The sequence below is a fragment of the Microtus pennsylvanicus genome, chromosome 5 (assembly GCF_037038515.1).
Source record: "Microtus pennsylvanicus isolate mMicPen1 chromosome 5, mMicPen1.hap1, whole genome shotgun sequence".
NCBI classification, from domain to species: Eukaryota; Metazoa; Chordata; class Mammalia; order Rodentia; family Cricetidae; genus Microtus; species Microtus pennsylvanicus.
Window position 1 is genome coordinate 26,512,949 of NC_134583.1, and position 27,967 is coordinate 26,540,915.

The following is a 27,967-nucleotide window of genomic DNA, read 5'->3' on the forward strand; positions in this document are numbered from 1 at the left end:
ACTGACGAGTATTTCTGTACTAAAATCTAAACGTGCAAAGCATGTTGGTTGGTTGTACTAATGAATTACAAAAATAATTATTCAGGGTCTGGAGAGATGGCTCAGCATTTCAGAGCACTGGCTAGTCTTGCAGAGGAATGCGGTGTGGTTCCCAACACCCTCATGGTGGCTAACAACATCTGGAACTCCAGTTCCACGGGCTCCGATGCCCTCTTCTGGCCTCTGTGCACATTGTATGCATGTAACACACCGACACCCATGCAGGCAAAATACCCATACATATAAAGATAAATAAATCTTTAAAAATAATTATTAATCACATAGTATTTCAAGTTGGTATATTTAATATTTTTTCAATGATAAACTTATGAATCATTAATGGATGCCATCGTAAGAAAACAAACATAACACAGAGCTGTAGAATCAATACCGAAATGATGTAATTGGTAAAAACATGAAATAAACTTGGTATGTATAAGGTATAGGCAGGGTTGAAGAAAAGGAGTATGCAGTCAGTATAGCTGCTGACAAATGCTAATACATATCCAAACTCAAGTAGTAACTACTTTGAACTGTGCAAATTTTATTATTCTTAAGTAACCATTTTACTTAATGCATAGGAAATTGACAAAGTGCTAGATTCAGTAAAATGTTCCAAGGCCAAGATTACATCAATAACCTGCCCTACAGATGTACAATATAATTTACATACTTTAGAAAGATATCGAGGGTTATTTAAAGTCCCACATTCGATATTCTCTATGAATAATCTACAGCTAAAAGAACATACCACCCTCTACCAGCAAGCAAGCCAGCTTCGCCGCCTGACACTAAAGAACAGCTCTCCACTTCTTGCCAGGCTCTGTGGTGTGAACTGCAGAAAGAAAACCGGAAAGAAAAACAAAAGCTAAGTATGCCCAACTGGGCTTTCAATTATTTTGTAATGAGAGATACACATTCTTTAACGGAATTTTGCTGATGACTATAATGTGAGTTTCTTCTTGTATGTAAGCATGACTGAGGCTTTCAACAACGTTCAAGCTTGGGCCGACTTCTCAATTTTAAGGACTAAACATTTATATGAATGCCTGATTTGACAAATTAATTACCATAAGGAAATACTTATAGGACGCTTTACTATCTCTGATGTCACTATTCTTACTAACACCTAAGACCTGTGCCTGTTTTCAGGTGTCCCACATGTCTAGAAGAGGCCATCCTCCTGGTGCGCGGCCATGATACCGTGAGGGCAGGAGGGTCTGGATCCTCTCGAGTCCTCTCCCCTGAAGGGGACACTACAGGAGGACTCAGGGACACTACGGGAGGACTCAGGGACACTATGGGAGGACTCAGGGGCACTATGGGAGGACTCAGGGGCACTATGGGAGGACTCAGGGACACTATGGGAGAACTCAGGGACACTTATGGGAGGACTCAGGGACACTTACGGGAGGACTCAGGGGCACTATGGGAGGACTCAGGGGCACTATGGGAGGAATCAGGGACACTTATGGGAGGACTCAGGGACACTTACGGGAGGACTTAGGGACACTTATGGGAGGACTTAGGGACACTTATGGGAGGACTCAGGGACACTTACGGGAGGACTTAGGGACACTTATGGGAGGACTCAGGGGCTGCTGTTTTAAGATGAAACTCGTGCACCTGCAGAAATGTCTGAATGCCGGTAGTAAACACGTTAACACTCAAGCATACATACATATTTTCCCTTCTCTCTCTAGTTTCCTCAGATGAAGCAGGAGATTATGCTCTGCCATTTTCTGTAAATTCTCTGGAACATTCTGAAAAGAAAACAGGGATGCATGGGAGTCTCATTTCTGAAGGACACTTAGTTGTCTGGAATCTTTAAACAACACACACACAACAGAAAAGAAAGTTTAACCTAGCGCTAAACGAGGTCAAGGATGTGGCTCGGCTGAGCTTTCCTACCAGACTCAAAACCCAGGTCCAGTCCCAGCACCACCTAAACAGGTAACCTCCCTGTACTCAGAGGTGGGGGCAGGGCAGCCAAAGGTTCAAGGTCAGACTTGGCTACTTTGTGAAGCCAGCTAGCTGCGCCTGAGATCCCGTCTCAAAAAAGCAAAATCAGATAAAAACAAACCATACCAACCTAAACCAGTTCTATCTTGCAAATGTTCTTGCTTTAGATGATCCTTTTATATTTCTACAGATAAAAGAGATTAAATGCCATAAAAACAATAGCAGTGCCTTATTTTGTTCACTACCGAATTCCTAGTGTGTAGCATACGGATACACAGTAGAAACTCATTAATATTTATAAACGATATTTATAAGTATCAGAATTATTCTTAGTATTCAAATAGTTTTGAATTTGCTTTATACTTTTTTCGGTATTATGATAATATCTTTGTACCTTATGACTCACGGTTTCCTGTTACTCTTGCTAAAATAATAATGTAATATTGACATGCCATTTGAATAAAGAGAAAATGTACTTTATTCTTTAAGTAAGGATTGTAATTATGAAGTCAATTTTCTCTGACTATCTCTGTGTCCTAGTTAGCTTAATCGTTTTCGCAACACAGCCCACAGGCATCTGACCAGAGAGCCTCAGGTGAGGAACTGCCTAGATCGACTGTTCCATAGGCGTGTCTGTGGGGGCCTGTCTTCATTATCAATTGACCTGGAAGGGTCCAGCCTACTGTGGGCAGTCCCATCCCTAGGCAGGTGGGGCCTGGGTTATATAAAACTAGAACATGAGCTAAAGCAGTTCCTCCATGGTGGGGTCTGGGTTATATAAAACATTAGCTAAAGCAGTTCCTCCATGGTGAGGTCTGGGTTATATAAAACATTAGCTAAAGCAGTTCCTCCATGGTGAGGTCTGGGTTATATAAAACATTAGCTAAAGCAGTTCCTCCATGGTGGGGTCTGGGTTATATAAAACATTAGCTAAAGCAGTTCCTCCATGGTGGGGTCTGGGTTATATAAAACATTAGCTAAAGCAGTTCCTCCATGGTGGGGTCTGGGTTATATAAAACATTAGCTAAAGCAGTTCCTCCATGGTGGGGTCTGGGTTATATAAAACATTAGCTAAAGCAGTTCCTCCATGGTGGGGTCTGGGTGATATAAAACTAGAACATTAGCTAAAGCAGTTCCTCGATGGTCGGGTCTGGGTTATATAAAGCTAGAACACGAGCTACAGCAGTTCCTCCATGGTTCCCACCTTGAGTTCTCGCCCTGACTCCCCTGAGTGATGGGCTGTGACCTGCAAGGATACAGCACATAAATCCTTCTCTTCACAAGCGGCTGTGTCAGAGTGACTTGCCACAGCAATGGGATGGAACCAGAATGCTGTTTCTCAGCTCCCTGATCTTATTTGACAAGACTATCAGATTATCTCGGTCAAAATTCAATGGCTTTGTCTCACTCACTGTACCCTCACTGTACTGGCTTGTTTCTCTTTTTCGAAGACAGCTTTTTCCACATTTTATTTCATTTCACTTAGCATTTATAGTCCTCTTGCATATTCTACCCTATATTTACCTTAAACGTTGATATTTGCAAAGAAGCCCCGGTGTTTACAAAGGGTTGTATCATTGGCTCTCTCTATCTTTCGAGACAGTTCAATCCGGCTTCTCACCGTCTGCAAGGCTGGCCTCAAACTCACTCAGCCATCTGACTTCTGGGATTACAGCTGTGGAACCCCATACCCTGTTTCCCTTTTCATTTTTCACTCGGTGAACACACACAGAAATAATAAGCACTGGTGATACCGAATCTGAATTTTCAGCTCCTGTTCTCCTTTAAGCACCAATGCCATAAACCGACCCTCCACCAGTGTGGTTTTCTAGATCTCAACATGTAAGTTACCCACGCAGGATCTGAAAGTGGTCATTCCCAGATTATTGGGCACCACCAGCACTCTTAGCTGGCAGCGAAGTCTTCTTGTGATCTGATCACATCTACTCTTCCCACCTCATCTTCTGGGATGCTCATCTGTCTGTCCACATCTGCAGTCTGTGCTCCTGGGACATGTCTTCTTGGCTTTGCCAACACAGCGGCTTACCATTGCTCTAGTGTCTGAACATGCCATCACTACCTAGAATGACTTCTTCTCTGCTCTACTCTGGCCTAGACAATGCTTACTTCTTTAGACAAAACTCATTTCTCTGCAGTGTCACTAGGTAAAACTGATTTCAATTTTTGTGTCTTAAAATATGGTGTATAGAACCTGAAGTTTGGTGTGGAAAAAATATGACTTGAATATTCAAAATGCTCCAACATATGAAGCCTTTGAAGGTTTAGAGTATTTTGGATTAAGGATGCTCAACCTATATAAAACATTTTGCATAGTGTCTAACATGTTTAGTGTGCTCAGTGGAGGCGAGTGTTATGGCAGAGCCATACCTGCTGAAATTGGTCTGTTTTTGCCAATCCTTGGACCCCTTGAAGACAATGGTCCATAGTTATCTATGTATTTCTGAACCTGCTCTAGTGTGTGACAAAGTACAGAATAAATGTTGAATGAATAAGCCACTTGGCTATCTCATGCCTATTGCATGCATTAGGTGTTTCACACACTAGCATGGTGACTATGCTTCTGTGCATACATGGAATATACTCCTGAATGAGCAATTACTTGATGGATGATTCATCTGTGACGGGGTATGAGAGAGTTTTGCTGACTGTACTTAGGTTGGGGGAAACCCTCAATATAGCAATGTATAGTTAAGAATGGCTACACACTAGTATTAGAGAGGCAATGAGCTCTTTCACACAATTTCGATGCGTTCTGTCCACTGTGTCTGTGCATGCGTGTGCACGCGTGCATATATTGAAGCTAAATGTTGACACTGGGCAGTTCCCTTGATTGCTTTCCTAGGAAGAGTGGATGTGATCAGATCACAAGAAGACTTCACTGCCAGCTAAGAGTGCTAGTGGTGTCCAATTATCTGGGAATGACCACTTTCAGATCCTACGTGTTGAGATCTAGAAAACCACACTGGTGGAGGGTCGGTTTATGGCATTGGTGCTTAAAGGAGAACAGGCGCTGAAAATTTTGAAGGGTCTCTCACTGATTCAGCTAACCTGGCTGAGCAACAAGCTCCAGGAATCCTCCTGCCCCTGCCTCCCGGCACTGGCATTCCAGGCATGCGCTGTAACTTTAGCCACTGGGGATGACCTCGGTCCTTACACTTGCACAGCAAACACTGCAGTGCCTGACCCATCTCTCGGCCCCAAAGAAAATACTGTATTCATGTTCCCAGTGCCTTTTTTCCAGATAGTGCTAGTCATCCTGAGCCAGGGCTTTGAAAACGCTCTGTTCTTGAGCTACACCTAGCCAAAGGGAGTTTTTCATCTGCTCATCATTCTCTTTGAAATGGGGCACACTGTGTACGATTTCACAGTTTGACATAAGTCCAAGGTATGTTTAAGGCCCTTTACTCTCACTGCTACCATCTCCAGGCTACCGTATAAACTCTACACTATGTACCCCATCTCTGCTTCCTGAGGACCAAGACTATATGTATGTGCCACTGTGTCCACTGCCTGCACAGCAGATGCTGCACCTGTAAGGACACTGAGCAGCATTGCCTGACTACCACACAGTGCTCCAGGGATGCAACTAGAGGCCACCACTGAGCTGTGGAGTTCTTCCCTACAGAAAGTTTTGATGCCCATTTTCCATCATTTGCCTACAACTTCCCACTGCCATCATCCTCGGATTTTTTTGTTTTATTTGTTTCTGCTTAGAAGATCACTCTGTGTCATTTACTGAAGGCTTGGACACCGGATAGCCAAGATGGCTACAACAGTGTGTGTCCTTACAGAACTCAAGAGCAGTTTCTCCTGCTGAGTCAGGTGAGTAGGGTTTAATGATGGCTCAGGATGGTGATTCTTGTTATCTATGGACATTTTTCAACTTAAACTACTGGTTTCAAGTCAAGACAATTAGCATTACTTGCATAGTCAAAAGACTTGTTTTCACCTGGGATATATTAAGTTTACCACATAGCTTACTGAATAATAATACCCTAGTAAACAGTAGTCATGTACAGATAAGATGAAAGAAAATTACCTTGTAAATCATTTTCATAAGTTCGGTCACTGTAAATGATTTTTCAAAGTTATCACGGATTAATGTAAGAACTTGTTCTTCTCGCTTATTTCTGTGAGAAATATATTCCAGAATTTTAGCTTCAGCATTGTGGATGACTGGGCCATGTCCTGAATTAAAAGAATTACACAAGTTTCTGTAACCAAATAAAAAACACTAAGTACAAAGCTAATTCACTCTATTTGAGAATAATTCATATGTAGCACTGAAAAGCATTAAGTACATAAATACTCATTGCTTGGAAAGCTACGGCACAGGCCCTTCAGAAGGGGCTGTCAACAACATTCAGTGGTGGGCGGTCTCATGAGACTCGCCTACCTATTCAGTCGTGTAGCCAAGGTGAACTGTCAATGCCCCTCCTGCAAACAACTTTCCCCCAAGCTCCTGTAAGCAACCCTAATTGAACTCATTGGATCACCAAACAAAGACTTGAAAGCAGAGTGGGGAAGGCTTTGGGAAGAGGAAGGGGTCAAAGGGAATGGGAGGGGAACAAGAAATGTATTAGGAGGTAAATATAATCAAAATATATTTGTAAAGATATGTTCTATTGGGCTGGAGAGATGGCTCAGTGGTTAAGAGCACTGGCTGCTCTTCCAGAGGTCCTGAGTTCAATTCCCAGCAACCACATGGTGGCTCGCAACCATCTGTACTGAGATCTGGCGCCCTCCTCTGGAGTGCGGGCATACATGGAGGCAGAATGTTGTATACTTAATAAATAAATTAATTAATTAAAAAAAAAAGATATGTTCTATTATTTATGTGTATGTGCATGTCTGAGTGGGTGTGTGTATGAGATATGTGTGCTTGTGGAGTCACTGACTCCTCTGGAGCTGCTGTTACAAGTGCTTGGGAGCCTTCTGACATGGGAGCCTCTCAGAGTACATTATATAAACTTATGAAAATGTCATAATGAAACTGATTATTATGTATAACTAATATATGCTAATAAAAAGCGCTACATTATAGACTGCTTGGGGGAAAACTAGAGCTTTGATGGCAACTATAAAAAATGTGCATAATACCAAAAACCTTTAGAGAATTATGTCAAATAAAAATATATAATGTTATTATGGACCTTAAAATATACGATCTATTTTAGCAATAGTATATGCATTATAACAGTAATCACAATAATGGTAGGTGATATGTAGTGTTTACTGGGTACACAGTATTATCCCACGTACTTGAAGTACTGTGTACTTTCAAGGATCCATGAGGTAGGTATTATTACTATCCACAGGAAGGTACAGAACCTGCCTGCAGCTGTATAGCTAAGAAGAAGTGGAGCTGAGATTCCTACTAGGCGGTTTTTGAGCACTATGGGTGCTGTCTTAACCACTGTAGTAAGCTTATGAACAAAAGACTGAAAAGGGAGAATACAAACGTGTCCAAGACCCAGAATAGAACGAAAATAGAGCAAATGTTACAAGTTCAGAACCTGTAACAACCCAGATACAGTTACACTGAAATTCACCTGCGCTTTAAACAGTCCAGTATGGTACAGAAGTCCACAATAGGGATATTTCAAATCTTCGAGAACAAAACAAAAACCCCAAAACCAACCAAACAAAACAAGCTAACCGAGAACCACACAAAGAGCACTGGACTTGGGTTTGTACTGGCTGTTTCCTTCTTAGCCCAGGAGGAAGCCTTCTCTTTGAGCCTGTTTCTTTGGCTGTGCACAAACATCACCTACATAGCTATAAAAGGCCCCCCCCCCCAATCATTCCTACAGGGAAGCAGTCTTAACTGTATGCTAGCTATGCTGATTGAGTATAGTTTACATAAGAACAACTTCCCTACTACTAATACACGAGGTTCACTGGATCCAAACAATCTGAGAACCTTTGCAGGCAGCCTCTCATTGGCCTGGCTTGGGAGTGCCTTGAGCAGCCACTCCTTCTGCCTTTCATGCAGCCATCGGTGCCTACTCCTCTCATGCCATAATAATGCACATGCCCAGCTACATGGTACATTTACTATTTCCTAGGCACCCAGAACTCAAGAGAAAATGCAAGTGTCCTGACAGCTCTTTCCATGGCTGTTGTTAGGAGCGAGTTAGAAAATGAACCAATCTCCCTTTCCCTTCTGGGACTCTTGCTGGGCTTTTCTGAGCGTCTACGATGGAGAGAACATTCATATTGCAAGCAGTGCAGTGCTATCTGACATATAACAGGGCTCTTCTTCTGGAGAGTGGAAATGTACCATTTTATAGTTGCTATGGAAACCTGTCATGTCAACATTGTGAGTTAAAGTACAGAGGGCAAGTGTTACCCAAAATTTCGCAGCTAAACTGTGGTTGATGAGAGAAATCGGCTAATAAAAGCAACAGGGACTGAAGCATTTTCCTATTCCCTTGTAAGCTTGTTTTGTTTCCGCGGTTTAGCTGTGTGGAGCTGAAGAAAACTGACAGAAAATGGACATGCTCTCGGCCAGGAAAGAACCAAGCGTGCAGTTTAAAGAAGTAGGGTAGGGCTTCTCAGGAGAGATGGTGACCGGGAGCTTCCTCTGTTTAACTTCATGGACAAGGGTCAGGGTGACGAGGAGCCCACTAAGCTGAGGGGGAGGAAGGGAAGAGCACTGGGAATCAGGAGAGAGGCACAGGGACATCGAAGAGGCAGGAAGAAACACAAAGGTGTGGAAGCCATCTTCAGCTCCACCCCCAGCTCCTGAGCAGAGAAGCTGAACTGCAATCCCAAGGGAAGGGAGGCAGGAGGCCTGATGTCAACAGACTGTCCGGCTGTTGGAGAAACCCGCGGTTCCTGAAGGCTTTAAATCCAGTGGGGGATTCAGTGTGACAGAGACTCCTGTGTAGCAGACCAACTGCGAAGCAGCAACCTATTACTTTGTTCCCACATGTTGGAGAGCTATGGCCCACTGCAGGCTTATTTGAGACGGAGCTATGCTGGGACCTGGGATCAAAGAGTGATCACAAGGGAGGGAGATGGGAGGCAGGCTGCCACTGTCTGTCTGCATGGAAGAGGCCGCAGGACGCGGTGATGCAGACAGAGGAGGGCTAAATGGGAATTTGCCGAGAAGCCCAGGAAGCAGGAACAGCGTGGGCTGCGGGATTGTGACTGGTGGCCCTGCTCTGTGTGGTCAGGAACATACCGTACTGCTGATGGAGAGCTGACTGTTTGGCCTTGGGAGCTGCCTTTCTGTCTGTGTCAGTGCGGGACTGAGAGCTCTGAGGCCAGGGATGGGAGAGCAGTAGCCTTGCCTGCTGGCCTTCCTCCTGCGGGGTGCTTCAGTGCTTGGCAATACCTGGAGGGGCTGAGGCTAGCGGTCAGACTACTGAGTTTCTTCAGTTTTTCATGTCCACTGAGAAACTGACACATGTGTGGATACCACCTTGGCTTAGAAATTTGCCACCTCTGGGTGCAAAAACTGGTGGACCTCTGGAGCAGGTGAGAACCTGCCTAGCTTCAAAGGCCATAAAAGCTGGGGCTGCAGTGACTCCTGGACACAAGAAGGAGGCACTAATGTGAAGGAAGACCCAGTACTAGTGAGAAGAAGGAGCACCAAGAATTGACAACATTAACACATTATTACGTTCAAATATCAATAAGACTCAAAAAGAAACGACAGCAACCATGGCCACAACACTCAGGACCTCTGGAACAGATGGAGAGACCACACTTATGAAATGTGTAGGGTTGAAAAAGAAACTAAGTTACTGACAAGAGACTCAGAAAACGTATTCAGTACTGTTATAGCAGATTAATCCTTAAAAGGAGGGGAAGAAATGATCATTCAAATTCAGGAGGCATTTAGAATCCCTCAACAAACATGACCAGAAAGCAGCCTTTCCGTCACAGTGCAGTGAGAATGCCCAGAGTACAGAACAATTAAAGAATGCTGAAGCTGCACAGGGCATGTCAAGTTACAAAGGAAAACCTTTTAGAATAAAAGCAGACATGTCAGCAGAAACCCTAAGGCCTGGGAAGCACAGACTGACGCATTTCAAGCCCCGAGACTAAGTAACTGTCAACCGAGCCTATTATACACTCAGTGAAGTTATCCTTTAAAAACTTCCCATTTCGAGTGCAAACTAAATTAATCTGCATCTCATGAGAAGCCACACAACAGCCATGCAAGCCATGCAAGCTCCACACTAAGAAATCGGAGAGGCGCCAGTCGGATGGCTCAGTGGGTAAAAGCCCTTGCCTCTGAGTATGCTGACCAGAGCTTGACACCTAGGAGCCACATGGTGGAAGAGGGGAAGCAAATCCTGAAAGTTGTCCTCTGACCTCCACATGTGTGCCATGTACACAATATGTGTACACATACACACATGTAAATAAACATTAAAATAAAAATAAACATATGTGCACACATACACATATCCACACATGTAAATAAACATTAAAATAAAAATAAACATATGTGTACACATACACATATACACACATGTAAATAAACATTAAAAGCCAGAGATATAGAACAAGTAACCAAATTAAGCACCTTGATGTCTTCAAATAAGAAAAGTTAAACCCAAGATTAATAAATAGAAATAATAACAGCCCAGAGGAGAAAGTAGTGAATATAAATGGTGACTGAAAGAATACAAAGGACCAACAAGAGAGATGCTTTTTTTTTTTTAAAAAAGGGCAAGATTCTCAAATCCTTAACCAAACTAATCAAAAGGAGGAGATAAGAGTTAAATGAAATTGAAGATAAGAAAGGACACACTGTGGGAGCCTACTGAACATCAGATCACAGCATATTAATCTGTAAATTAGTCTAATAAATTGGATCATCAAAAATAAATGAATCAGTTTCTAGCCACATATGATATCCCAAAGTGGAAACAAGAGGACAGAAACAACCAAACAGATGTGTAGTGGGAAATAAAGTTGAAGTCACGTTGCAGGCCCTCGAGGAAGAAAAGCCAGGGTGTGAAGAATTCACTACAGAAGAGCACCGAAAACTAGCACCCAGCGGTCCTTGTGGTAGTCTGCACGGAACTGGTTCCTGTAGTCTCACAGGGAGCAGTTCTATCAAGAGGCATGTTTTTGTTGGAGTGGGCACAGCCTTGTTGGAGAAAATGTGTCACTGTGGGGGCGGGCTTTGAGGTTTCCTATGCTTAGGATATCACCCTGATATCCTGGTGTCTCAGTCAACTTCCTGTTGCCTGCAGGATGTTGAACTCTCAGCTACTACAGTACCACATCTGCCTGCAAGCCACCATGCTCCCCTCATGATGATAATGGACTGAACCTTTGAAACTGTAAGCAAATTCCTTCAGTTAACTATTTCCTTTACAAGAGTTGCCATTGTCATGGTATCTCTTCACAGCAACAGAAACCCTAACTAAGACAATCCTCAAACTGCTCCATATTGTGATAAAGAGATAAAAAGACACAAGAGGAAGTAACCCTTCCAGACCCAGGACAATAACCTAGGGCTACCTTGCTGCTGATGCTGCTGGGCAATGATCCAACAACAAAGGGAAAAAGGCCAACATCCTTAATGAACACAAATCCTAAAACAAAAATGAAACCCTAGCAAACTATATTAAATAACACCATAAAATACCATATTATCATGATCAAATTGATTTAATTCTAGAGTGGTTAAAAATATACAAGTAGCAAACACAACACTGTACAGAAATGGAATCAAAGACAAAAATCAAATGCCCATATCATCTGAAGCAGAGAAGGCTGACAAAATTCAGCTTCCCTTGGTGCTAACAGCTCTGAAGAATAAAGGCTAGGAGCGCCAGACTCGAGCACAATAAAGGCTATGTATGACATCATAGTGGCTAATGTACAGACTGGAGAAAAACAAAGCATTTCCTCTAAATTCAAGAACAGGACAAGGGTGTCTATAATGATATTTTATTTGTGTTTTAATAAATAAAGCTTGCCTGAAGATCAGAGCACAAAGCTAGTCACACTAGTCAGCCACACAGGCCAGGCAGTGGTGGCATACACCTTTAATCCCAGCAACCACACTAGTCAGCCATACAGGCCAGGCAGTGGTGGCACACACCTTTAGTCCCAGCAACCACACTAGTTATCCATAGAGGCCGGGCAGTGGTGGCATACACCTTTAATCCCAGCAACCACACTAGTCAGCCATACAGGCCGGGCAGTGGTGGCATACACCTTTAATCCCAGCAACCACACTAGTTAGCTATACAGGCCAGGAAGTGGTGGCACACACCTTTAATCCCAGCAACCACACTAGTTAGCTATAGAGACCAAGCGGTTGTGGTACACGCCTTTAATCCCAGACTAGAGGGGAATATAAAATGGAGGAGACAGGACTCAGGTCTGCGGTCAGGCCACAGTCACACTGAGGACAGGATCTCACAGCCAGGGTAGAGGTTAAGAACTCTAGTGCTGGCTGCTTTACTGATCTTCAGCTTGAACCCCAATATCTGACTCTGGGCTTTTATTATTCATGCTACAGATGTCCTCTGTCTTCATTCTAATTCAATATGGTGTTTGAATTCTCAGCTGAGTCAATAGCAAAGAGAAAGAAATACAGTGTGGTCTGAGTATGAACTCCATAAGCCTGTCTCCTGCACACTAGCCAGCTAGTGCCGCTTTCTTTTGGGCCTGTGTGGGATCTCTCGGAGGTGGACTAGGTAGCAGAAGTCAGTCACTAGGAAAGGGCCTTTTCAAGTCATAGATGCACTGTAGAAATAACCAGAGGGAGACACAAATACGTGGACTGGCAGAATAAGTATTGTGAAAAGAGCCTTATTACCCAAAATGATAAAGAGATTCCATGCAAATCGCCATTAAAATTCTGTTAACATCCTTCATACAACCAGAAAGAACAGTTATCAAATTTATTGATATAAGACCTCAGATAGCCAAAGCAAACCCAAGCAATGCTGATGGTATCATGATATCTGATTTTAAATTATATAGAGTTATCGTAGCAAAAACAGTATGGTTCTGGCACCAAAACTGGTACACAGACTGATGAAAGACTCCAGAGTAACCCCCTCAGCTATGCTACCTGATTCTTGACTAAGGAGCCAAAACACAATGGTGGAAATACAACCTTGCAGCAAACAGTGAGGGAAACTAACACACATGCTGAGGGATAAAACAAAATCCCCATCTCTTACCTTGAAAAACGAAAATTCAAAATAGATCAAGGGTCTCATTGTAAGACACAAACCTTTGAAACTACTAGAGCGGAACATGTGGTAAACACTTCCAAAGGAAGGCGTGGGGAGAAGCTTCTGGAAAGGACTCTGCAGCTCAAGCAATGGACTTGTGAAGAGGGGAGATTATAAAAAGCTCTGTGCCAATAAGGAAATAATCAGTATGATGAACAGACAGCCTACAGACCAGGAGGAATCTTTGCCAACCACCAACTTCTCAATCAATCAATCTCTCTCTCTCTCTCTCTCTCTCTCTCTCTCTCTCTCTCTCTCTCTCTCTCTAACACACACACACACACACACACACACACACACACGAAGACATAACCAAACACCAAAACAAATGATCCCGACAGTAAGTGGGAAAATGAATAGACAAAATCTTACGTTGTTCTGGCTTGGTATCTGTGACTGAAGATGGCCTTGAATTTATAGTAATCCTCTTACCTTAAGAACTAGGGTTGCAGCATACACCATCATATCTAAAAGTGCCTCAGAGGGACAAATTTGAAGAAGTACAAACAGATAATAAATACATGGAAAGAATATTTAGTATCAGCAGCCACCAGAGGAATGCAAATCCAGACTATACTGAGATCCTACTTCCCTGAAGCCAGAATGGCTACCAGAAGAGAAAAAACAAGAAATGCTAGTGAGGATGTGTTGCGGAAGCTCCTTCCGCTCCTTCAGCCAATAGCTGCTGAGATACCAGCCCGTTGGGGTGTGGTCTCCCTCTCTCTTTTAAAAAAGCTGCCACTGCCCTGTGCTGGCTCTCTGGCTTCCCGCTCGCACAAAGAGGGCTGTTGTCTGGGACGGTGATCTGTAAGATTTTCCCCCTTAAATAAATAAACATTCTATTAATCATAATTCCAAACTGGTGTGGGAGTGTTTGTGACTTACACCTTCAAGGATGGGGAGGGAGCCATTTAAACACTACTAATGGAACTGTAAATTAGTATGGTCAGTTTAGAAATACGCATGGTAGTTCCTCAAAAAATGAAAAACCAGAGCTGGGATATAGCTCCGAGGCAGTGTATTTGCTTATTATGTCCAAAGCCCTGGGTTCCACCCTCAATACTGTCAAAGCTACCAAACCAAACTGGACAACCAACCAAGTTACAAAGAGCACTATCACATGATGTACCATGGCGGCGCATCTACCCAAAGAGATGAACAGTCACATGCAGCAGGCATACCTAAATGCCCACTTATCTTGGCACAGAATTGCAACAGCAAGTTTTGGAATCAGCACAGGTGCCTGTTGATGGATGAAAGGAAATGAAAAAAAGTATCTATATATAATAGAATCTTATTATTCCGTAAGAATGAAATCATTTGCTGGAAAATGGGTGGATCATTATATCAACCTCAGAAAGTCAAGTATCATGCGTTTCTCTCATATTTAGCATCTAGATTAAACCAAACACGACTGGAAAAAAGAAAAGGCCAGTAAAATATTCCTAATGATATTCTGCTCTACTCATAGACTGGTGCCTAGTCCAACTGTCATCAGAGCCTTTATCCAGTAACTGATGGAAACAGATGCAGATTTACAGGCAAACATTAGGTGGAGCTTGGGGAATCCTGAGGAAGAGGGGGAGGAAGGATTGTAGGAACCAGAGGGGATAAGGACATCTCAAGAAAACTCACAGAATCAACTAACCTGAGCTCATAGGGCTCACAGGGACTGAAGCAACAACTGGGGCGCTGGCATGGGACTGACCTAGCCCCTATGCATATATGTTACTGTTTTGTAGCTTGATCTTCTTGTAGGACTTCAAACAGTGGGAACAGGGCTGTCTATGACTCTTTTTACCTGCTTTTGGGACCCTTTCCCTCATACTTGGTTGCCTCACCCAGCCTTAATATGAGGAGAGATGTCTAGTCTTACGGCAACTTGATATGCCATGTTTGGTTGATATCCATGGGAGTTTTGCCCTTTTCTGGAGAGAAACAGAGGAGGAGAGGCTTGGGGGTGGGTGGGAGGAAGTGAGGTTGGAAGAGGGACTGGGAAGAGAGGAGGGAGAAGAAACTGTAGTCAAGATTAAAAAAAAAAAAAGGAATGAGGTGGCTGGAGAGACAGATCCGAGGGAAGAGCATGAACTACCATTACAGAAGACCTGGGTCCAGTTTCCTGAACTCCAGTTGGGAAGCTCACACCTGCTAGCACCAGGGGACCCTCTTTTGACCTCCACAGACACCACACTAAGATGTGCAAATCCACACTTGAACACATATACATTATTAAAAATAAAATCTTCAAAAAACGAAAATTGCAGGAGAGGAACGGTGGGAAAAGGGAGTAAAAGAAGGTAATGCAGGTAAATATGATGAAGGCACATTTTATAACATGCATGAAAATATCATCCTGAAACCAAGTACTTGAACACTTAGCATATGTTAATACAAAAACTTCAAGTTGTCTATATATATTTCAACTCAGAGATAAGCCAAATGAACATTCTTTCTCATGTGAAAAGATGGCTTGCTAGATTAAAAACCACTACTCACCTGGATATATAATATCAGCTTTGATTTTTAATAAGTTCTTCAAGGAGTTCATATAATCATAGAGGTCTTCAAATATCGTTGTTCCTTCTCCTAGGATACAATCCCCAGAAAATATGGCATTTTCCTCTTCCAGGAATAGAGCCATGTGGTCATCAGTGTGGCCAGGAGTGTGTATAACTCTAGTCAAAAACAGAAGTTATAAATCACAAAACAATAAGTATGAATTCTTAGGCATGGGGAAAATGTTGCAAAGTAAATAATTCTATTATCTTTAGACAAGACATTAACATGCTACCAACAAGTCAAAAATCTCATTATCCCAGTTTTTTCTGAGGTTCCTCATGGAAAGTTGAGCACAGACAAATATTCCCTATTAGATCACATTTCTTATTCAGAAGTACAAATTTAATAGCATATTTTCTTCTTGTCTTATAAATAAAAAGATGATAAGAACAAATTTGAAATACATGGATGAAAATATAAAAAAGTTAAAACTAAGATTACTGAGAAATAGTACTTTTAGTAAGAACACAGCTTTTCAATTTCTTTCACTAATAAATAAAAACAAAACTGACTTTTGACGTTTTCGTTACTTTATTATATTTTCTATGATATTAAATACTATTCATAGGCAAATACCTAAGTGCTCTATATAAATATTTGGCACAATGCTATAAGTTTCAAAAATAAATTTACTAGTATTTATATAAAATTTAAGAGAAACATCGTTAAATGTATTTGTTTCTGCTGTGGAACAACCCTGCAAAGATTTGTTACTTGTATTTTAGTAAACTGATGATTGACCACTAGTCAGGCGGCAAGAATAGGCAGGGCAACCAGGCAGGAAGTAAAGGTGGGGCGATGAGAACAGGAGAATTCTGGGAAGAGGAAAGGTCAGTCTGCAGTCATCACCCAGATGCAGAGAAAACAAGATGAGAATGCTTCACTGATAAAGGTACCAAGCCACATGGTTAACACAGACATGAATCATGGGCTAATTTAAGATGGAGAAAGAGTTAATAAGAAGCCTGAGCTAATAGGACAACCCGCTTATGATTAATGTAGACCTCTATGTGTTTCTTTGGGGTGGAACGGCTGTGGGATCGGGTGGGATAGAAACCTCAGCCAACATATTTCCACTTACTTTTAAGGTAAGTGGTAAGGTAAGAGGCTGGAGAGATGACTTAGCAGTTAGGAGTGCCTGTTGCTCTTGTAAAGAACCCAAGTTTGGTCCCCAGTACCCACACAGTGGCTCACAACCATCTCTAACTCTCGTTCCATGGAAATCTAACAGTCTCTTCTGACCTCTGCAGCACCACACATATATGTAGTGCAAACACTCACTAAAAAAGCCTAAATAAATAAAGGTGAGGTGCCTATTAATATCAAGAGTGTTTGTAAACAATAAAAATATTTAAAACAATGTAATACAGAAACAAGGATACAGAAGCCTTTAGATTCACATGAGAACCCATAAATAGTTCTAAATATGGGAATGTAGAACTTGATGTGTGCTTTTCTTTGGTAGTGCAGCCACTGGTTTGATTGCCCAAGCTCTAAATAACCCTTCATCTATGCCCTTGTAAGTAATCCTAATCAAATTCATTGGTAGAAATGCATATGCACACTCATATGCACGCACACACACACACACACAGAGCGAGAGAAATAAATGATGTGGAAGTCGAAGGGGGACTAGTTGGGAGGAAGAAAGGAGTCAGCAGGGTGGGAGGGGAGCAAGAGACGACAGAGGATAGTAAAGGGGTAAGTAGGAAATGCATTTTTTGCGTAAATGAAAATGTCATCATGAAACCCATTATTGTCTATAACTGATATTGCAAACAAAAACCCTTTAAACTTCAAAACTGACTATGACATCTTTAAGTCATGAGAAACAACAGTTCAAGAGCTTTATTTATATTTACATAAGTTTTATATCTATACGAACAGAAAACAAAAAGTCTAACTAGTTTGTTCTGCAAAGCACCTCTTGACTTCTCAGCCACATAAAGATTTCGTCCTTGGGACTGGTGGCTTCCCTGTTTCACTCATGTGTCTTGAGCTACACTCGCATTTCATAGGCTGCACACTGCCTTGCTTGTTCACCCTTCAGTCTCCTGACAAGCAGGGCTCCCTCTAGTCCCAGCACTCAGCTCTTAGTGGCACCTGATCTTGGCCCATAGGTTTCCTGGTCTTAGGCGCTGACTTCAGGGGCTTGTGAGGACTGCACATTTACCCTATACACTGCCCTGGGGTAGTTCCACTACCCTCTCCGTTTTATATAGTGACACAGAAGGTAGCAATTCATAGCGGAAGAATGAAGTTCAAACTTAATTTTACTTAGCTTCGGAAACATTACCGTTCTGTCTGATTTAGAGATTAATTTTTATGCTCTTGGAATATTTTAAGTAAAACTTTCAATAATGAATGATTTAGGTGGTAGGGAAAATATAACTGCATATTTATATTTAAAACTTAGGGACTCAATGCTGGGTTTTGGTTAAAGATAGCAGAGTGTATATCTGCATCTGTTTACCTACTTAAACTCCAATGAGATTATCAGGAAAGGTTTTTTCTTTGTTTTTGTAATGGCACAGCCTCCCAGGAAGGGAAAGAATGGACGGGAAGACCACAACTCCAGAGCTGCAGATGCTGAAATGAGAGGTGAGACCTAAACACACAGAGAAAGATGAGAACAGCCTAGATCACCTGAGAGAAATCCCTGAAAGCTACGGATGTGGGGTATCAGGAATCTGGGAGAAGTGGGGGGCAGAAGGGGAAAGGAGGTTAAAATAAACAAACAGACAAACAAAAGATTGAAAACCTGTGTAACAAATATTCAGGGCTGTGGCTATACCTCAGTGTAGACCATGTGAGGCCCTGGGTTTAATCCTCAACACTAAGAATCTCAAACAAAGCCCCAAAATAGGAACTTTCCAGCTATTCAAGTTCCATTCTTACTTTGAGCAGTTTGACTGTGATCTAAGCCTGTCAACAGAGGACTCGATCTTCCAAAAGTGTAAAACAGGCACGGATGGAAGCAGAGATAGTATGTGAAGAAAATGAAGATTACTTGAACACAGGTAGATTCCCTCTCCACATCAGTTTGCATAATGTTGTTGGTGAGGTCTTTACCCTTTCTGAAGAACTCAAAAAAGCCTTTTCTAAGTTATTTACAACCTTGGGAAAGGCTCCATTGTCAAAGATGGGTTCCCAACAAAGCACTTCATCTAGATTAGGCACCTTGAGGCTCATGCTGCCAACCCTCTGTCCCCAATCCTCAGGGCTCAGAATTGGCTCTACAGTTTTCATCAAAAAAGAAAACCAGGAGATATGAGAGGGTAACTAAGATAATCAGAACACACTGCATGCAATGGGTAAGAAAAAGCAAAGGAATCTAGCGGCAAGAAACCGCAAAGAAGAAACCTTTGAAAACAAATCCCACTGATTGTAAAGCAAGATGAAGATAGTGAGAGAGCAAAGATACAAACCTCCCAGGTGTAGGGAGAAGGAAAGTGAGGGCGATCAGGAGGGGGAATGGAGCAGATGCGCACAGGAGTTCTGACAGAAGACCCGGAGTGCTAGTAAATCAGCTAAGAAGCAGGCGAGAGGATGCAATCAGGAGCAACTTCAAGAAAAACTCTTAGAATCAAAAGCCGTATTTCCTATTTGGAATTGGATAAAGATTTCTTCCTTTGGTAAAAACTTTTGGTCAGGCTCCCATGAATTCTTTTTCTTTTTTTTGGTTTTTCGAGACAGGGTTTCTTTGTGGTTTTGGAGCCTGTCCTGGCACTAGCTCTTGTAGACCAGTCTGGCCTCGAACTCACAGAGATCCGCCTGCCTCTGCCTCCCAAGTGCTGGGATTAAAGGCGTGCGCCATCACCGCCCGGCTCTTTCTTTTTCTTTTAAAAAGTGTATTTATTTCATGTATATGAGTGTTGTGCTTTCATATCTATATGTGCACCATATGGATGCCTAGTGCCTAGAGTGTTCACAGGAAAGCGTAGAATCCCCTAAACTTGAGTTCCAGGTGGCTGAATCATTACGCAGGTGCTGGGACCCTAACCTGGGTCCTCTGCAAGAGCAGCCGGTGCTCTTAGCCACAGAGCCACCTCTGCAGACTCCAGGGTCTTCCACTGACAGGGCTGTACCAGCCTCCTCTGACGTATGGTCCCTCCAGCATCCTGAGTGGGCCAAGCAGGGGCATCAGAGACACAGGAAAACAGGAGAGTTTCTCTGAACTCCCAATGCCTTCCTGCTTTGACTAAGTTTTCAAACAAATAAGGGGTTCTTGACTTTCCTCTGAGAGGTGCCAGCTTCATGCTCAGATACAGACAGCCTTACTTCTGAAGAATCTGAGCAAACAACCCTTGCACAGCTCCCTAAGCCTAGGTCACCTCTTGTCTGGTCACACTTCTCTATGACTATTTACTCTATCAAAGTGCATAAAAAGAAGCCGTGTTCCCTGCTAATTTGGGCCTTTACTTCTGAATACCCCAGTGCCTCAGAAAGACATTAAAGCTACTTTTCCCTGTCAGTCTCTGTCTTTGTCAATTCTATTTTCCAATCTAGCCAAGGGCCCTTAGAAGATGGAGGAGACACTGCTCCCCTATGCTGACTTGGCCTGACACTGAATTTTCCTCTCTGTCTTGGAGGAAGCTAATTTGAGTGAGCCAGATCAGGAGAAATGTTCTGCTGTGGCTACCAGAACCCTGGCTCACTCCCTACTTGTGCTTACTAAGCTGTGGTGGAGCCCAATGCTCTACTCCACAGCATGGCCTCACTGGAAGGGTCCCTGTATCTATCTCCATGGACCCCTTCAAGTCTGTCTGCAGTAACATAGGTCATGAGCAGTTTTCTCCCTATCAGAACCTAAAGCTACAAACGCACTAAAGCACAAAACTATGACTCTCGGGAAAAGATGGATAAGAAGAAATTCCCCCATGATGCCCAGAAAAAAACAGATAACAAGAAATATCAATATTCAGAAGGGCCTATATTTATCAAATACAACATTGAAAGTAGAAGAAAATAAAACCTTACCTACAAAATGAAACAATTTCAACTTGGAATCTAATCTGCATCCACAAACAAAATGACTCACCCAATCACTCACACATTCACTCACACACCCACTCACCCACTCACTCACACACTCACGCATCCACTCATGCATGCACCCACTCACCCACTCACTCACTCACACACTCACTCACTCACTCATCCATTCACTCACACACTCACTCACTCACGCATCCATTCACTCACACACTCACTCACTCACGCATCCATTCACTCACACACTCACTCACTCACGCATCCATTCACTCACACACTCACTCACTCACGCATCCATTCACTCACACACTCACTCACACACTCACACACTCACACACTCACTCACACACTCACTCACACACACACTCACTCACACACTCACTCACACACTCACACACACACTCACTCACACACTCACTCACACACTCACACACTCACTCACTCACACACTCACTCACTCACACACTCACTCACACACTCACACACTCACTCACACACTCACTCACACACACACTCACTCACACACTCACTCACACACTCACACACACACTCACTCACACACTCACTCACACACTCACTCACACACTCACACACACACTCACTCACACACTCACTCACACACTCACTCACACACTCACTCACTCACACACTCACTCACTCACACACTCACTCACTCACACACTCACTCACACACTCACACACTCACTCACACACTCACTCACACACTCACACACTCACTCACACACTCACTCACACACTCACACACTCACTCACACACTCACTCACTCACACACTCACACACTCACTCACACACTCACTCACACACGCATCCACTCACACACTCACTCACTCACACACTCACACACTCACTCACACAGCATCCACTCACACACGCACTCACTCACCCACTCACTCATGCATGCACTCACCCACACACTCACACACTCACTCACACACTCACTCACACACTCACTCACTCACACACCCACTCACACGCGCATCCACTCACACACGCATGTCTCTTTTCTGACAGTGTTGTCTTTGCAGCCTCAGCTGTCCTCTAACTCATGGTTCTTCTGCCTCAGATTCTCAGGTGCTGGAGTTAAAGGTGTGTATGCCACTACGGCCAATCAAGAAACTTAAAAACAAAACCCTTTTTTCCTTCCACTTGATTTCCAACTTTTTCTTTCTTTTATTGAGCTCTACATTTATCTCTGCTCTCCTCCCCTCCTCTCCTTCTACCCTCTTCCAAGGTCCCCATGCTCCCAATTTACTCAGGAGATTTTGTCTTTTCCTACTTCCCATGTAGATTAGATCTATGTATGTCTCTCTTAGGGTCCTCATAAAAACAAAACCATTTTTAATTAACTGAATTGACATAAAATATGAAAACTGTACTTATTTATGGCATACCATGTGGTGTTTAAAAACATATATTATGTCATATAATGTTTAAATAAGGTTAAGCATATCTATTTCTACAAACACTGCTAATTTATGGTAAAAGTGTTCAAAATCCTTTTTTCTAGTTTCCTTCCTTTCTTTCTTTCTTAGTTTTTTTCCGAGACAGGGTTTCTCTGTGTAACAGTCCTGGCTATCCTGGAACTCATTTTGTAGACCAGGCTGGCTTGGAACTCACGGAGATTCACCTGCCTCTGCCCCTGAGTGCTGGAATTAAAGGTGTGCGCCACCACCACCTGGCTCTTCTAGCTTTCTGACAGTACATCAACATTGCCTGTAGCCATCTCACTGGGCAGAAACACACCAAAGCTTCTTACTTCTATCCACCTGTAACTTAGAATTCATCCAGCATATCTTTATTTATTGTTTTTGAGAAAGGGTTTCTCTGTGTGTCTTTGGCTGTCCTGGAACTCACTCTGTAGACCAGGCTGGTCTTGTACTCACAGAGATCCGCCTGCTTCTGTCTCCTGACTGTTGGGATTAAAGGTGTGCGCCACCACTGCCCGGCCATTCAGCATATCTTAAATCAAGTTATATTTTAATTTTGCAAGGCCTTGTGCATGCCAGGCAAACAAGTGACATCTCAGCCTAAGGCTGCACTTTAAAAGACACAGTCAGACATGGAAGGTCTCTGTCGTGGGATATTCAATCACACTGTGAACCCCAAGTCCACATTTGCATTAATTAAATAAAATTAACCTTGGGTCAGGAGACCAAGTTAGCAACTAGTTGACAGAAAGTAATCATAGAGAGTCAGGGGGAACCTGGACGATGAGAAAGGGATGCCCAGGAAGTACAGGTAGGGACTTTGTGTCGCGTGTTTCTGTTTTGGTTGTTTTCCTTTGTTTTGGCGGAGCAGAAGAATGGTCTCTTTTGGAGATGCCATTGAAACATGGAGGGAGTCAGACTCACAGAATAGAGGGGAGGTAAAGAGCCATGTGACAGAACACAGAGAGAAACAGGTTAATTTAAGTTGTAAGAGCTAGCGGGAAACAAGCCTAAGCTAAAGGCCAAGCTTCATAATTAATAAAGTCTCCGTGTCATTATTTGGGGGCTGGAGGTCCAAAACCAGTCTGATGATAAAGACTAGCACAGGCCTCAACAATTCACTCCACTTTCAGGAGCCACTGGACACGAGCTTTCAAAAAGAAAGGGGTAAGTTAGAAAACCAGAGGAAGGGAAGCTCAGGTAAGAGGGAAGTCACCTGCAGTGAGTGAGTGTGATTGTGGGATTGTGTGTGTGTGTGTGTGTGTGTGTGTCTGCACTGACAGTGGCTGGAGGCCTGCAGGAAAGCCAGTGCAGAGGACATGAAGCCCACCAGGAGTTAGGAGGCACACACGGAAGGCTCTTCTGGAAGCTGTAATGGAGGGAATCCCTGCTACATTACACACCCTGGAAGACTTATGTCATCACAGTTGAATTAGTGGTAACAAGGAAAACTACCCAAATAAGACCGCATGCAATAAACCGGAGTAGAGGAGAGGGCCAGTAAGCATAGCTTACCAGCTGGTTCTGTTGGACACAGTAATGATGTGACCCTGAGTTCCTACTTGACCCTCTGCTGTCCCCTACCTTCTAACTGCTCCATCCTGTCTGGACAGGCTCTCACTAATTCTGTCACTCTTACTTGGAGCTTCTCTTGCTCTTCTCCACTATTGACTTTTAAACAATTTTTTTTAAACAAATTTTTATTCTGTGTCTTTGGAGATACTTGACTAATAAATTACCAACTTGCTAGAACTGTTACAAAGCAGTAGTGACAGCTGGGTGGTGGTGCACACCTTTAATCCCAGCACTAGGGAGACAGAAGCAGGCAGATATCTGTGAGTTCAAGGACACCCTGGTCTACAGGAGATTCCAGGACAGGCACCAAAGCTACACAGAGAAACCCTATCTCAAAACCAAAACAAAACAAAAATAAAACAAAAACAAAAACAAAGCAGTAGTGAATAATATATTAAAGGATAGAATAAGAAACACATTGAACCAGTAACATGTAGAAGAGGAACTGTGCTTCAGTACTGTACAAGTGCTAGAAAGACGTGGAAGCTATGGCAAAACCCAACAAGTTCATCTCTCTAGAATTTGTAGGACCTTTGACAAATTAGCTATTAAATTATAGTATTGAAGAAAATAAAATAACTATAAGTTGGAGTTCCCCTTTGCCAAAAAATAAGAAGTAGCCAAATCCTTAATATTAAATATTGGAACTATAAAGGCTTTTAAAAATTTAAGCTAAGCATGGTGGTACACGCCTTTAATCCCAGCACTTGGGAGGCAGAGGCAGATGGATCTCTAAGTTTGCGGCTAGCCTGGTCTACAGAGCAAGTTCCAGGGCAGTTCAGGGCTACACAGGGAAATCCTGTCTTAGAAAACAAAAAGCAACAACAGAAACATATGCTTAGGGACAGATGGTAGAGCCCTTTCTGTTTCTGTTTGCAGATGAGGATGTAGGCACTCAGCCGTTCCTCCCGGCATAGCTGTGCCTTGCCATGTGGACTAACGCTAACACTCTGATCACACGTTTTGTCACGGCAACGGAAAATCTGTTATTATGAGAGAATGCAGCCAAGCACCTGTCTATCTGTTCTGTGTGTTGTTCTCCTGCAGCATCAGGAGTAGACACTAGGGCCTTTGAGATGCTTGGCAAGGCCACGGTACTGAGCACAGCTCGTGTGTGTGTGTGTGTGTGTGTGTGTGTGTGTGTGTGTGTGTGTGTGTTAGCAAGAGTATTTTAAGAAACACACCCCTAACTAGCTGGTATAGAAATTATACCAGGAATTTTTTTTTTACAAATTCCTGGACCTTGGCATGGAGTTAATGTCCCTGCGTCACACAGTCAGGTGTGGAACATGACTGCAGTTACAGCTCATGGAGCAGAAGCCTTGGCCCCTGAAACCTCCCACATGACATCTTCTCTGTGTTCTTTAGTATTTGCTGTTCTGAGCTAAGCGTGGGGATCTGACAGCCAAGTGCAGAGGAGTAAGGAGTCACCAAGTCAAAGGAACCTGAATCACTGTCCTGCTGAACACCTTAAAGGTCACTCACAAATCAGGAATCCTTTCTGGACTTAATGACTTAGACATTGTTTTAATGTTGGAACCATTATGTTTCTAAGCTAGCTTGCTATGGCAACTGGCATACGCTGCTACCGCAAACTGTCAGAGCGGAGGAGATGCCGCTCACATACACAAACTCCAGTGGCATTGCTCAGTGCTTGGGAGATATAGTAGGAGCTGTAAGAGAGAGTGGAGGGGCAGTGAGTTCTGCTCAGGCAAAGTACTCACAGTAACGTGTGAGCCGGGCAAACAATAGTGTGCCGGGGAGCTAAGTCTGACGACAGAAGCAGTGCTCAGACAACAGGAAGACATAACCAGAGGGGCGGGCCTCTGACATGCCCGAGGCTTCACATACAGCTGATGGTGCTTGTGAGTGGGGTAGCGGGAGCTAAGAGCAGAAATGTGGTCTGGGGCTTGACGGTGGAACTGCAGGGACAGCAGACATTGTAGCTGGTGGCAATCATCAAAGGCCCAGGTGAAATGGGTACAAGGGAAACTAGAGAGGGGAAGGCCTAGAGATGGCTAGGGAGAAAACAGCAGCAGAAGACACAGAGAGGGAATAGCACTAGCAAATGCTTCATTTTAATTCTGCTCAAATTACACTTTCGTTTATTTATCTGTGGGATTGGGTGGGGGCGTGGTGTGTGTGGAGGTGGGAGGACAGATTTTGCGGGTCAGTTCTTTCCCTTCTATCATGAGGTCTGAGTGACTCAACATAGGCCAGCAAGCTTGTCACCCAATGTCTTCATCCACTGAGCATCTGACTGCCTCTGACAAACACTTTAGGCAGAATCTAAGGCGGCGTGATGAGGAATCAGGGAAACGGTAAAGGTGAACAGCAGTGACAACGTTAAAGGGGACCCTGGGTACCATTCCTTGTGCAGACCACAGTGATATGCTGAGATCACAAGGGGACCCTGGGTACCATCCCTTGTGCAGACCACAGTGATATGCTGAGATCACAAGGGGACCCTGGGTACCATCCCTTGTGCAGAACACAGGGATGTGCTGAGATCACAAGGGGACCCTGGGTACCATCCCTTGTGCAGAACACAGCGATATGCTGAGATCACAAGGGGACCCTGGGTACCATCCCTTGTGCAGAACACAGGGATGTGCTGAGATCACAAGGGGACCCTGGGTACCATCCCTTGTGCAGAACACAGGGATGTGCTGAGATCACAAGGGGACCCTGGGTACCATCCCTTGTGCAGACCACAGCGATATGCTGAGATCACAAGGGGACCCTGGGTACCATCCCTTGTGCAGAACACAGGGATGTGCTGAGATCGCAAGGGGACCCTGGGTACCATCCCTTGTGCAGAACACAGGGATGTGCTGAGATCACAAGGGGACCCTGGGTACCATCCCTTGTGCAGAACACAGGGATGTGCTGAGATCACAAGGGGACCCTGGGTACCATCCCTTGTGCAGAACACAGGGATGTGCTGAGATCGCAAGGGGACCCTGGGTACCATCCCTTGTGCAGAACACAGGGATGTGCTGAGATTGCAAGTCAAAAACAGATTCTAGGAGACTGAGAACTATCACTAGTTCAGGTTCAAAACATCGGAGTTGGAAATGCTTTATCCCAGACACAGGCCATGAAGGGTCATGGGTATACCCCAAAGTATTTCAAACAGGTCTGGGTCTCTTTCTCAAGATGAGAACATTGGGAAGGTCCTGCATTGGAGTTCAGGTAGGTCCTTCAACCATCCAAGTGGGCAAATGTTAACTTTTAAATATATAAACTTACTTTTGGAGACAGGGCCTCACTCACACTGTAGCCCAGGCGGACCTGGAACTTAACAGGTAGCATAAATTGGCCTTGAACTCATGGCAAATATCCTGCATCAGCCTCCCATGTCTGTGAGCTATCATGCCTCGGCCTAATTTTTTCAATTTGTATTTGTGTAGAACAGTGGTATGAATTTAAAAACAAGGGAAAACCAAAGAGAGTAGACAGAAACGTCTTCCTTTTCTGGTTTGGCAAGCAAGCCCTCTCTCTTTCCTGAGAGCATTAAATGTGTCAAATTCACGATCCTTCACACATCCAGGCAAATACACCTAACTGCCTTCACCCCTCTTTATAACACATATACACCAGCCCCTCACTTATCCCAAGGGACATTTACTTACCTGAGAGTGGCCCCCTCAGTCTTAATCAATTCTCCATTTTCTATATAAACGTACTGCTGTTCTCCATTTCCTATAATTTCTTCTTTCTGAGGAGTCCGTGGAAGTTTTTTAATGCAATAGGTGGTGTCTGGTCATGAAACATGTAAATATATTAAGTTACACTCTAAATGATTCGGTTTTTGAAGAGATCAGCGTTCATACAGGCAACACCCACTAACGGCTACATAAAACACCGGCACTAAGACAACAGGGAAACAGGAAGATTGAAGCTGTGCACGCACAGATGAAACTAGTTTACCTTTTCCCAGAGTGTTTTATTCTCCCATGCCCCTGCAGGTCACATAAAAGCCTCTGTGATTTTTCTAGTCATTCCTATTCTGTGCAGAAATTTCAAAGTAGTTCTCCAGAATCTCAGCTAGCATTTGACACCAGGGAGGTGATGAGGAGACAGTTTGCTGGAACGTGAGCACTTTTCTCTATGTAGGTGCCCACTTAACAGCAAGAGAGTCA

The 27,967-nt window shown here is 43.4% G+C and overlaps 1 protein-coding gene across 1 annotated transcript in view; it reads right to left on the bottom strand.

Moving 5' to 3' along the window:
• Positions 1-416: 416 nt before the first annotated feature.
• Lactb2 (lactamase beta 2) overlaps positions 417-27,967 on the bottom strand; it is a 37,406-nt gene continuing 9,855 nt past the window's right edge. The window contains exons 3-7 of the mRNA XM_075971399.1: positions 27,458-27,584; positions 15,741-15,919; positions 6,062-6,210; positions 1,721-1,802; positions 417-874 (exon numbers count right to left, since the gene is read on the bottom strand). Coding sequence (XP_075827514.1) covers positions 831-874; positions 1,721-1,802; positions 6,062-6,210; positions 15,741-15,919; positions 27,458-27,584 — 581 coding nt within the window. The 3' untranslated portion in view covers positions 417-830. The remainder of the gene's footprint in view (positions 875-1,720; positions 1,803-6,061; positions 6,211-15,740; positions 15,920-27,457; positions 27,585-27,967) is intronic.